Source organism: Struthio camelus, chromosome 1, assembly GCF_040807025.1.
Source record: "Struthio camelus isolate bStrCam1 chromosome 1, bStrCam1.hap1, whole genome shotgun sequence".
Classification (NCBI taxonomy): Eukaryota; Metazoa; Chordata; class Aves; order Struthioniformes; family Struthionidae; genus Struthio; species Struthio camelus.
This window is the reverse complement of record NC_090942.1, coordinates 17775286-17788093: the sequence shown is the minus strand read 5'-3', so window position 1 is coordinate 17788093 and position 12808 is coordinate 17775286. Positions and strand designations below refer to the sequence as shown.

The 12808-nt window shown below is 39.6% G+C and overlaps 1 protein-coding gene across 5 annotated transcripts in view; it reads right to left on the bottom strand.

The window, feature by feature from the left end:
• The window catches only part of GRAMD4 (GRAM domain containing 4), an 86405-nt gene that overhangs the window by 47175 nt on the left and 26422 nt on the right, over nt 1-12808 (bottom strand). For all 5 annotated transcript variants that reach the window (XM_068930898.1, XM_068930908.1, XM_068930890.1 and 2 more), the window contains exons 2-3: nt 11502-11712; nt 2816-2936 (exon numbers count right to left, since the gene is read on the bottom strand). In XM_068930898.1, the coding sequence (XP_068786999.1) occupies nt 2816-2936; nt 11502-11712 (332 nt within the window). The remainder of the gene's footprint in view (nt 1-2815; nt 2937-11501; nt 11713-12808) is intronic.

Genomic DNA, 12808 nt, shown 5'->3' with positions numbered 1-12808 from the left:
TTTAAAATCCTCATACATTTCCAGTCACATTTTATTTGCATTTGCAGCTATGCAACATGCTAAGCAATTTGTCTCCATCTTCACCTCTCCAGGTTTTTAGACTCTCTTCGCTACAGATGAAATTCATCTATCATCTTAGATGTTCTCCCTCCGCAGGCACCTGCTTTTGCCTTCACTGACTATTCGTCCTAGATTTCCTCTATTGCTTTTTGAGTCTACAGTTAGGAGTGGATGTGTTTTGTGGACATCGCTACTGAGCCAAACCACGCTTTTTACTGGTGCCTACTAAAGGCTGAAAGGAGTTTAGAGAAGACTAACGGTTTGCCATTCCTTTGGGTCAGACGCTTACAGCTGTAAACTAATACTGATTTGTAGTTGTACTGCAGAGTATACGTACACTACACACATTACATAGTTGGCAGGAAATCTCTCCTCCTTTGACCTCCTGGCTATATTTTAAAATGCACCTATAAATAAGAGGTATAAAAGTGGCAGAAAGGAAGTTAGAGGATCGGGCTGACAGGGATTAGAAAACTGCTATGTTAAAAAGCAAATCCGTTGAACTTTTAAGTATTTCCCACTCACATTAGCAACTGCTTTGATTTCTGTACACCTAATTGGAGGAAATGGAATAAGAGGAGGTAGCAAACACTTAGTTTATATGAAAATACAGTTCTATAAAGGTGTCCTTATGGAATTTCATGTTTAAAAAAACGTAGTATGCAAATACAGCTGAATGACTAGCCTTCTTTAAAAAAAAACATCTATTGGAGCAATTAGGAAGAAACTATGATGGGGGGGGGAGGGGAAATCAGGCTTTCTTCCAAGAGCAAATTAAGGCAAAGTGTACATTTCAAGAATGTTCCTGTTTATCATCCCTTTTAGGAGGAAAAAAATAATGAAATATTTCTAGCACCAAAAAAATATTAACTCAAGAGAGAAGAAGGAAGAGACTTAAAGAACACAGAAACCATACCCAAAAAGCGAGCTCCAACTTCACTCCAGCTAACATAGTTACATATTTCAGCCCAATATTTTGATGGGGGCGGGGGGGGGGAAATAAGAGAAGACCTTAATTGTGTTTATTTCTCTACTAGTTTACCATTCTTTCTCTTGTTTGTCTGTAGAGAGGTGCAATCAATTTGCCAGGACAAGTCCATCACTGCAACTATGGCAAAGCTAAAGAGCTCTTGGCATAGTAGCACAGGCTGGAGTCAGACTGACCCACATCACCCAGCTGAACTACCCGTATGGGCCTGAACCTCTGAACTATCTGCTCAAAATTTGTATGCACTGCGTCCTCAGCAGCAGGAACAGGGAACTTCATTACCACTAATCTTACAGTTTGTGATAAAGGTCTGTGCAAAAGAAAGTCATTCAGCTACAGGGGTTAAAATGATTTGATTAAATGGTTTTCAAACTTCAGCATGAAACCAAAGAATGAAACTATTCACAAAAAAACGCATGCCACGTACTAAGGACTGGAAGTGGATTCAGCAGCAACGGGAATGTTTGAGAATCACACAATGTTTTGTTAAAAAAAAAGTTCAAACAGAAACCAATTCTGCAAAAGTCCAACTGTTTCAGTTACACATCAGATTATGTTAGGAGATCACAAAAGTCCCTTCTAGTTTAAAAAAAAAAAAAAAAGTAATAACAATAGCACCTCTGGGGATGTAAGGAGCACATGGTAACTTTGTACTGCACAGTTAAATAAAGAAGTCAAGTAAATTACTAAAAACAACAAGGCAAGTCAAACAGAGCATCTACTTTTTGCTTTATATACTAGTCACGATACTTCTCCCAGGTATCAGTGGATATGTTCGCTATAAATTCTAGCAAAGTACCTTCCTCAAACGAGGCAGGGGGAGAAAAATCAAAGAAATATCATGAAAGGATAGATGCGTCTCAGAAAATTAATTCCAAGGGCCTGAGAACATACTGAAGATAAAAGTCTTAAATTATTATTTCTAGATTACTGATTCAATAACTAGACTATAATTTTATTATTTTTATCCCTAAGAAAACATTTGACAAGCTTTGATCACATAAAAACAACCTTCATATTCTTAAATTCAAAAATAACCCATTACAATGACCATTGAGAGAAGCAACTGAGCAAGAATTCTAGTTTATTTATTACAGAGATTTTCTTCTGTCAAATTAAAGGAATGCTTGTCTTCTGTTTTCACTGGGTTTGATTCATCTATCCTGTCTTGCAAGTCAGTAGCTCAGATCTGCTAAAATACAGTCTCAAAAAAATTATGAGTGCCTCTAGCTATCAACAGTACTTTCATACACACACATATATGTACATAAACAATCAAGTAACTCTTGAATTCTACAAATACTCTTTGCTTAGCTGTATTTCCCATACTGTTAGAAATATATTTTAAGATGCATTACTTGTTAAAACAGCTGCCAAGGAAATGAACTGGTTACCCCTTTAGCAATCCCTTACTTCTTACAATTATTACCAGACAAAAACACCCACTTCAGCCACCATGAAGAGTTTAATTAATTCCATGATAACGTAGAGATGTCAACATTAAGATTTCAAATAAGCAGCTTCTGTCATGTAGTGAAGCATGTAGTGAGGAAATGCAGCAAAGGAAAAGAACATTCAAGTCACCCAGTTACCTTGGAAATGGTTTTAAAGCTATTTCTAGAAAAACGTCAGCCTGTACGCGTTATCCATGCATCAATACACCTCGGAACTCAAGTGCCAACTTTTGCAGATTTAGAGAACATACTCTTGGTCTTATCTCAATAGACTTAAGCCGTTCCGTTTCATACAGCACTATTTTATACTCACGTAAAAAGTGTTTCTCCAGTAAGGCTATTTCCAGGTGCCCTTTGATCTCATTCAGTCTATCAGACTCTGTTCTGTTAAAGTCCTGGACTCCTGAAGCCATGATGGTGGTCCCTGGACCAGCCTACAAGAAAGCCAGAACACACTGACAGCTCAGAGGCACTTTTTTTCTTTTTTGTCATTTATATACATCAATTTACTTCTGTGGCAGCAAACACATAGCCACATGAAAAACGTGCAAGCATTGATAACTCAGCATGCCTCTTACTCAGCATTAAATTACCAAAATGAATCAACGAAAGCTAATCGAATCCACAGGATCTCTCCTGCATAGGTTTACAGAATACACTTGTGCAGACCTCAGGGAGTTTAAAAAAAAAAAAAAAAAAAAAAAAACCTCCCTTACCAGCTCTGCTGCATCATCATTTAGCCTTCCTCTGGCTGATTTAAAGGCAGGCATATACGATTCCTTTCCTCCCCACATTCAACAGTCAATTCAACACTACATAAAACCCTGAAGCTGTATTTCACTGACCTATTAGGAAATATACATTGTATATTTTAGTAACAGTTTCTACAGTATGTAATTCTGAAGATTGCACTCTTTGTGCAAGAAAGATCAGAGCAGGGAGCCTGTTTGCCTCCCCAATTACTGCTCAAGGATGTAGTTGGTGCCCAAAACATCATCCTGGAGGGCTGAAAGGGAGAGACAGGAGACTGCATGTCTTCACTGATTTATTATTGTCACCAACAGCACCCCCCTGAATAAACTCAGCACTGGAAATATGGCAAAACACAAGGACTAAAGAACAGCATGCCTCATCCGAACAGCAGTGACAACTGCCATGACCACAAAGTGAGCACAGAAAAAAAAAAAGAACCTGTGCAGCAGAAGGCAGGTGAAGCTATTCTTCATAACAAGTATTTTCAAAAAGCAGGGGAAGGGGTGGTGAGGACATCTCTTTGGTAATGTTGTTTAGGTGCCGCATGCAGTCCCAACTAGTTATGAACAGTCGGCCGATGAGAATTCTGGGAGCTTCTCCAAAAACTTACACTCAAAAATGAAGTGCTAGATTACAAAACCTTGCATCTAGGAAATGATCTTATGATACAAAGGAATTTTTTTGTTTTTGTTAGCCCTTCCCCCCCTGCCCTTGCTTGAGCTCTGAAAGCATACAGGAACTGCATTGCTTCCAAAAGTCAGCTTATATACATATTTAAACATGACAATTTAAATTACATACATATATAAATGCAGATAATTGACATGAGAGTTACTTAAAAGATATTTTCGACATTCTAGGAAAGATGTACAGAAAGCTCACTGAGAGCAAAGTATTTTCACTGATGGGAAAGATTTGCACTTTTTAAATAAAGCAGTGCAGAGATAATCTATTAGACATCTGTTTTCTCGCTCAAGCTGAGCAGCTGCTTAATTTAAGCCTTCAGACTTGTCTATCCAGGCAAATTAGCACCCAATAAGCATTTACTGCATGACATTTACCTGGCACAGACTCCCCACCTGGGCTGGCTTAATACAGTGCCAAGCAGAGATGCAATTTCCAGTCCCGAAAGCAACACAGCTACACCACCCAGCACGCTGCCGAAGTCGGTCAGCCCTAATGACAAGGGGAAGCTGTGAGGCTCGGAGCAGCCCTGTGCTGCTTCCCATTTCGGAGCTAGCACGAACATCTCCGCACCAGGCCACGGCAGACACGGAAAGGGCCCACGGCAGTTCTCGCCGGGGAGCCGCCTCCATGTAGCGTCCAGATTTCCCATCCGCGCATGCCTTGGGCCAACGAGGTGCAGCAAGACGTGCTATTTACAACTGCTTAAGCCACCGCTGGCTGAAAAGTAGAGTGTCAGCTGTGTATTTTTAGATGAGCATGGGATGGCAATTAACCACCATGTTTGTTTCTTATCTACAAACCTGGATCATATTTTACTCAGCTACGGAGCTGCTGCAAGATTTAGCGTTATCGCTTGTCAGACGCTGTGAGAAGCCCAAAGAGGAAGGTGTGGCAGAAGTCAAACAGCGGCACCCTTACAACACACTCTACAGATAGGCAAAGTGTTGTAAAAACACAGACTGCTGCCCAGACATTAAGCACAAGTTTCTATATTTTAAGTGAGTTTCATATAATAGAGAGCTAAACACACAAGGCAGAGGCAGGCTGTCATGCCTCCCCCGCTCCCGTTGCTGGGCAGTCAGACCGCGCCAGCACGGAGCTCCACCTTCGGACCACGGACACCAGGGGCAACCTCTGCTCCCAGCGGGCAGGAGCTCAGAGGGAGCTGCCTAAAGCAGCGCTGCCACTGTAAAAATCAATCAATCAATCAATCACATACAGGTCAAAAAGAAAGATGCCGCACCCATCAGCAACACTCACTAGCTTTGCATATCAGGCTAGTGGTTAGATACCGCGTGCTCGGATACTTCAGCATTACTGCCACAGACACGCTACTCCTTTCCACTCCCGACCCTACGCACAGCGGTGAGGACAGGAACACAGACACTGAGATGAGGGAGGACATGAAGAAAGGGCTAGCAAATATCTAAGTACGCTGAAATTTTCATACTCACTGACGATACTCGAGCTACTTCACCCTGAGAGAGGTTACGTTTCAGAAATCCATCTAGACGATTAACCTTGCTTTTTGCTTCTTCAGTGACTTTAAATCATTAGTTGAGTAAAGCCCAAGATATCTGGACTGTGCATTTTATGAAGCAGGAAAAAAAAAAAAACCAAACAGTACCTAAAACTGGGGACATACCAATACGGACTCATTTTGAAAGTTTCCAAATGTGCCTTAAACTCGAGAAATCTGACATTAGCTGTTAGGCTAAAAATCAGTATGTGTCCATAACTGCACTAATCCAGAGGGGTTACAGTAACCTTCTACGCTAGGAGGAAAAAAAAAAAAAAACACCCTAAGTTAAAACATTAGGCTGCTTGCTAAGAATACTTTCTATTTACAATTAGGGTTAAGATAATGCAAGTATTGTCTAATAGTGCAATAGTTTAGCTAGAGTAGTAAGATACACAGTGATACAAGTTTGATGCATCGATTTACAAAAATCAGTAAAAATTAATGACAGTGCAATGTATTATCCAATGCAATTAGATGTTTAGAAAACTGAGCACGTACAGGAAAAAAAAGAGAGATGTAAGAGGCATTTAAGCAGGTGGTGGTTTTGTCAGGAAAGATTTGCCCCCTCCCTCCCCATACCAAGACACCTTGTTCTGCCAAAGAGGTGTTAACGACCTAAAAGGATAACGAACAAGCCCAATACCTTTGCGGGAGGTCAACTTCTTGCGTCTTTTAAAAAAAAAAAAAAGTACTTCTGAAGTAAATGTTAAGTAGCATAACTCACATGTTAAGAAAAAAATTATCTTGCATTAATTCCAATATTAAGTGAGTAGTGTTTCTCTTTCTTCTGCTGCCTTCGTAGGATATTTCTGGGACTCAGATCAGATTAACCAAACCATACTATATACATGCCCTTTCTGGCTTCTGTATGACTCACAGTAAAAGCCTTAAAGGCTTCCAGAGTTCTGCTTTTCCATCCCCTTCTGCCTCTCTAGCTTTGACAATATTTGACCCAGGAGCTCTCTTAAAATGTTGCTATCACTATTACTTAGTGAAGAACATGCACAAGACTTTAGGATGCCTGGGAAGCGAGCAAAACACCGTGAGAGCTGAACATGAAGAGGAGTTAAGGGAAGGATTTTTGACGACGACAGATTGCCTCTAAACCGCTATCAGAGTTCCTGCTTCAAGTCACATCCGGCTCCAGATCTGAAAAACCACACCCACATGAAAATGGGTTTTTAAACCCATCTGCAGTTCAGGCTTTTCACATCACCTTCTCCCAATTTGAGGGGCTTCTCCCCTTTCCCCTTCCACCCCCAATATCCTGCAAGCTCTGGAATTTCTCTTGGGCACTGAATACCAAAAACACTGTCAACATAGAGTCCTAGTAAAGATCTCATTTCCAGTTTGGTAATTAACCTACTAGAGAGCAGCAGTTCTCAAATACAGCAAATACTGGCTAACCACTGCAAAAAAGAAGGGTTATTTTAGTTGTAATTTGCCTAACGTAATGGCTCGGCATACTTGATAAGACTGTATATAATGTTCAGACAGTGTCCCTCCTCTCACCCCGCTTCCAGCACAAATCCTCACGTTATATGAAGAATGCCCATTGCATATCACAAATTTTAGATTACTTTCCTTATATATCTACATCCAAGGAAATTAGGTCCACTCCAAAAAACATGCATCAAATAAGCTTCTGGCATCTGTGGGCTCTTTCCAGTAGTCCTGAAAGTTAGCCTGATAAAAACAGTTTAGGACAAATAAAACAACACATAGGTTGGCAGAATTGCCAACTAGATGCTAATCTGCTTGGTTGATCCAGCTCTACCTCACTGCCTATTAACAAGATCCCCAAGGGCTAGTTTCACTCTCAGCCTGTTTCCCCGAAAGCAAGGAGAAGGAGCAGCGAGGACACGGCGTGCCAAGCCCTGGGGACAGCACACTCCAAGTCACAGCAGCTGCAACATTTAGTAAAGAAAATTTACTTAAATTAACTCCTTTACTTCATTTGAGTAAAGAAAAAAAAAATCCACCTAAGTAATACAACAAACCAAAGAGCTCCTTCTATTCAGGTCCTAGTATCTTCAATTTCTTAAATGACATTCTGCATTCTTATTTCAAATTAAGAAAGGGTTCACCAGGGCTGCTGCATTTACCTGACTTAAGGAAAGAAAGAAAACAACCTAGCGACACTACTCCAGAACAAAAGCACCTGTGTGAACAGTTAATCCTTAATGGCTATTCTGGGAAGCACACTCATATTGGCAGTCTCCTAAAACACAGCTGTATTTTGCAAAATTAAAAATTATCTAAATCTGCTAGCCAGGTTTAGATACTTTAATATCTTAACTGCAGTCTATCATGCTTTATACCTTCAAATGTCTGTAAATGAGGTCACTCATACAGTACTGTTATAGGCTTAAAACAACAAGTTTCAGGAAAAGCCAAACTGTGTGGGAGCATCAGTTAAATTAATATTTTCTGTATCACAGTAACTCAGATTTAATCCTAGCATACAGGCAGGAAACTTGCATAAACAGGTTAGACTGCTTTCAGCACAATACGCCAGGCACAGGAGAGCTTCAGCTTGCAATTCGCACTGACAGTTTAGTGCAGGAGCTCCACGGGTTTATATGCACATTTGTTCTTCTCCCCTTTCCTCAAAGAGACTTTGACCCTTCTTTGTAGAGTTCATTCATACTTCTCGTGCATAGTACTGAACAGTTTCTCACTGCTACAAAAACAAATCATTTTTCAAACTAAGCGTACATAATTTCATATAACAAAATGACAAGACACAACTTATGAAGAGGCAAAGCAAGCAAGCACCAGCAAAGGCAAGCAAGACTGATTTTCTGGGAAAACTCCTCCTCCTCCTCAAACACGTGGCACCTTAGCAAACTAAGTTGCAGGAGCAATGTTTTAAAGCATTTTAAGGCATAGCCACGTATGAGAACTGTGATCTAATAGAAAGCAACCTACGTTGTATCTACAGAATAGGAAATAGAGCACTGAATAAAGGGATTTAATTATCGTAGACAAGCAACATGTCATGATATTGGAAATTCATGTAAAGACAAATGTTAATATATTCACTTTCAGGAAGCAGGAACAGAAGGTGGCTATCCCTCTCCCCCCGTTTCTTTGTTATATTGTTTTGCCAAAACAATATAGAAATATCAATACTGCATATAGCACTGAATGTCCGTATGTTAAAAAATGGATGGCAAACTGAGAAGGGAGGGGGGAAATCTGTGAAGTCATTCAGGAACTGAAAGGTGCTTAGCAAAGACATCATCTGTTACCAACACAGCTGTCTGAGCAATGACATAATTACAGTATACAAGTACCTACAGAAATCTCTAAGAAAGTACTCCCTATCCAACACCTAATAGCAAGGGTTTTAAAATCAACGTAGACTGTGTCTCCCTATGTAAGCTAGCGAGGGGCCTTTCGTTCATACGCCTATGCTGAACAGATCAAGATCTTTAAGTTGCTAATGAGCAATACATCAGACTGAAAAATAACAAACACATGGAGGAGGCAGGGATGGCTGCTAGACAAAGGCTGATAGCGGCACCAGACATCTATGTACTGAAGACGCAGATCACGAGACTGGGACCCCAATTTTGTGCGCCTACGCTCTGTTCCATATTAAGTCACCAATCTTGCCATTTCACTCAAACAGTTCTGCACTCAGCTTTTAAGGGAAAGGGGGAAACAACAGAAGTGAAAGATCTACAGGATAGCTCACATGCTACAGACATGCAATCTAACTTTGATGCATGCACAAGACTAGAACATACATTTATTTTTGTAGGCTTTAAACAGTTCCCTAAAGGTATTAAACAGGAAGAAATCAACAATGATTTTTCCTTGTGATCCTTGACAACACAATCATAACAACATAATTTTATGTTGCTACAGATCCTATGAAAGGAAACCACCCTATATAAACAATTTAGATTCGAGCTTTACACAATTTCACTGAATTAAAACTAATTCAGGCACAACTCAAATATACAATCTCAGTAGGAAACAAAGACATAATTCTCAATCCCTCTGCTCTCGGGAACTTTGCTACTATACCAGTATTTACTCAATATAGATGCATTACTTTCTTTACTCAATCATCCAAATATTACTTTCTTTTCTCTTGGCACCCCTGCAAGGTAGGGGATTATTTATTCTCCCTTCATTTTACAGATGGGCAGCAGAGCTTAGGGGGACAGATGTCTGTCAGAGCTAAGTGCAAATCCCCAAACCTTCCCATCTGAAACCTACCCCTTACACTTCAGACCTTCTTCCTCAAACAAGTTTGCCTATTTTTTCAAATACCTGTAACACAGCAGCTATTCTTACCCTGTTCAAATATCACACTGGCTTTGTAATTGTCTAATATCATGAGCAGGGTAAAATAAGAAGGTTGATGCTGTTGCTCTTTCTTTTCCTTCTCTCAGTTTTTGAAGAAATATAAACTTAATTATATTCCAAAGAGTTAGATTAGGACAGCCTACTTAACATTATGTACTCAGCCAGAAAGCACAGTGGTTCTCTTCAAACTGAGGAAAGAGAACACCAGGACAGATGCATAGGAATAAGGCTTTATAACAAGTCAAAACCTGAGGTTTACCAGATGATACCTTCAGTCTTAACACCTTGTAACTACTATCCTCCTACAGAAATACAGAAAATAATATCTAGGCTTTAAGGCAGATCTTTCTATAGCCGCTAGCCTGGGCATCGAGGCTGTTCTTGTTAGATACATAGGGTATTCCCTACTCTCTTCACATTAATATAATGCTATAAGTTTAATGAAAATAAGCCACTATTTATCCAAGACAAACCTCAGAAAATACTGTGATGCAACAGCTGGATCATAGATTAGTCTCAGAACACGTGGTACATACATCTTGATAAATCTTAGGACAGATGTCTTCAGTGCAATTGTAAGAGCAAAGGAACAGACCTTCCTCTCTAAGGAAGAGCTTGAGGATATGTATATAAAACAGACTTTTTGCGACAGAACAATCCTCTCTTATTACCACTGGTTCGTTCCATGATCACAAAAAAAAATTCTGGCAAAAAGGTGAATATAAGCAAATCATACATGATGCCATACAAGTCAGCTTAAGTTAAAAAACTAAAGGCTATGAAAAAGGATACAAGCTGCCAACCCCAAAAAGGATGCTTAAAGGAGGGAGCAAGTCCTGTGCTGCTAGAAGTATGATCTTCAGATAACAGCCTGACCATATTTGGGGTCAAAAACAGCATGGTGCATTTCTAAAGAGTGAGTTCACTCTATTTAGAGTACAGATTCTGACTTCCAGGCCACATTCCAGAATACAGTTAAAATGCCAAATTGTAATCTAGATCGTACTCAGCAGCGCAAGCTTAAGGATCCACAGCCATTTTTGAACAGTTACAGCAGAACTGTGCCAATATTTAGCATTCCCTGAAACATTCTTTTTTTAAAAAAGGCAGTTCCGCTCAAGTGCTTCTGCTAACAAGCACAAGGAAGATTTAGTAACTGAAGAGTCTTACTCAACTCCTGCGTGGGGTTATGCCAGCACTGTAACATGGAAGTGTTACTGGATACAACACTGGAGTAAAGAACAAGACAGTGTGACCCTCTACGCTCCAACGAGGACACCAAAAAAATCTTATTCTCAAAATGCTGCTATCTCCTACAGTTCTGGCCAGTGGCACTTGAGCAGTTCTAAGTTCTGAGACTAAAAAGCACCTAGAAGTCTTCCATTCAGATAACAAGCTTAAGACTTGTTTGTTAGCAGTTTAAGAAAACAAATAAAAATAGATGGCTTTCAGAAGCCCAAACTCAGGTTAACGGACCCATCAACCTATAACATCTAAAAGCAATAGCAGGGACAGTGAATTCTAACATTAAGAGATTAATTTCATCTTTCCACAAAATGGAAGCCTATTTAACAGCTTTATTCCCAATCGATAAACCTGGAAGTGTTAAATTCAAAACACCAAGCCCTTCAAAGAACTATCAATTTTTGTTATTTTTCCATCTGACAACTAGGTAATATAACACAATGGCAGTTAAAGTAAACCAAGTACTTACAGGGTCTCTCAGCTCTTCATTGTCTCGGGGTGCTGTTCGAGGTATTTTCACTGGGATTTCATCTCCACATTCAGTGTCTGAAGCATTTGGAGACTCTGCTAAATCAAGGAACTCATCTCTCTTGTGACCTCTGAACCTTATTTTGTCCAACCTCTTTAGCATGTTCAGCACTGAACTTTTCTGCTTTACCTTAACATGACGGTTGGAGTCTCTGCAAGAAGCAAGATATTAAGAATCCTTTAGAAAGACTGCAATAAACCAAAACACACACATTCTAATCACAAACTTGCTTTCAATCACTTTTCAAGGCCCTTCCTGCCACAGGAAGAAAAATATGCTGCAGCTTACTTTTTAAAAAACTTTTATCACAATGCAACAGATGCATGGTTTCCTTTTCAGTAGTTGATAATTTACAATGATCTCCCCTTACTCGGTAGTAACTATTCCCTCTGCCTCACATCTCACAACCCGTTTTTTTGTTTGTTTGTTTGTTTTTTTAAGTCAGAACGAGCACCAGCTAACAACCCCACACCCCCCAAAAAGAAGAGAAAGTCAGTTCACAACAGGTCACTTTAAACAAACACACAAAAAGGTTCCATTGGTAAGTCTACTCTCTGCAACGTCCTGATACGTCTAATCAGACATGAAAGTCCACTAAGCATCACAACTGATCATCGAATCCCCTGAAAAACCAAAGCAAAAGAACAGCGTGGCTATCATACCACCATGCTCCTTAAGACTACACAAACTACAAAGTAACAAGGATTTACTGCAGAAAACTGCCAGACAGATCTAAACGGAAGAACCCATCAAAAATTTAAAAAACTGCTGAAGTTAACCATAACTCACATTCAAATATACAGCCAAAAGTCCTTAAAATCATCACTGCTGGCAATCGTGTATATATAGAGAAGTAAGCTCTGCTAGATTTCTTTTATTCTCCTTGAGACACACAAGAGAATCACTTTATCAGTGAGTTGGGTTTTTCTTTTTTTTTTTTAAGCTAGTATGAACAAAATAAAAGTCTATTGCAAGTGACTCAGTACAGGTGAGCATTTTGCAGAACGCATGGACGTCAAGGCATGTAGAGGAAGCGGAGAACGCTCACAACATTTAAGTTCTAGAGGCTGCACTCAATGTGATTAATACTTAAATTTAGACTCACAATTCATAAGCCATACCAGAAGCATCTTCCTTTTAAAAGTAGAATACAACAAAGCTGAATAAGTACATGAAAACTTATTGTATACAGTGGTAGCTTGTCAATACGCTGCACTATATCATTTGCAATTTAAAAGGGATCTGCT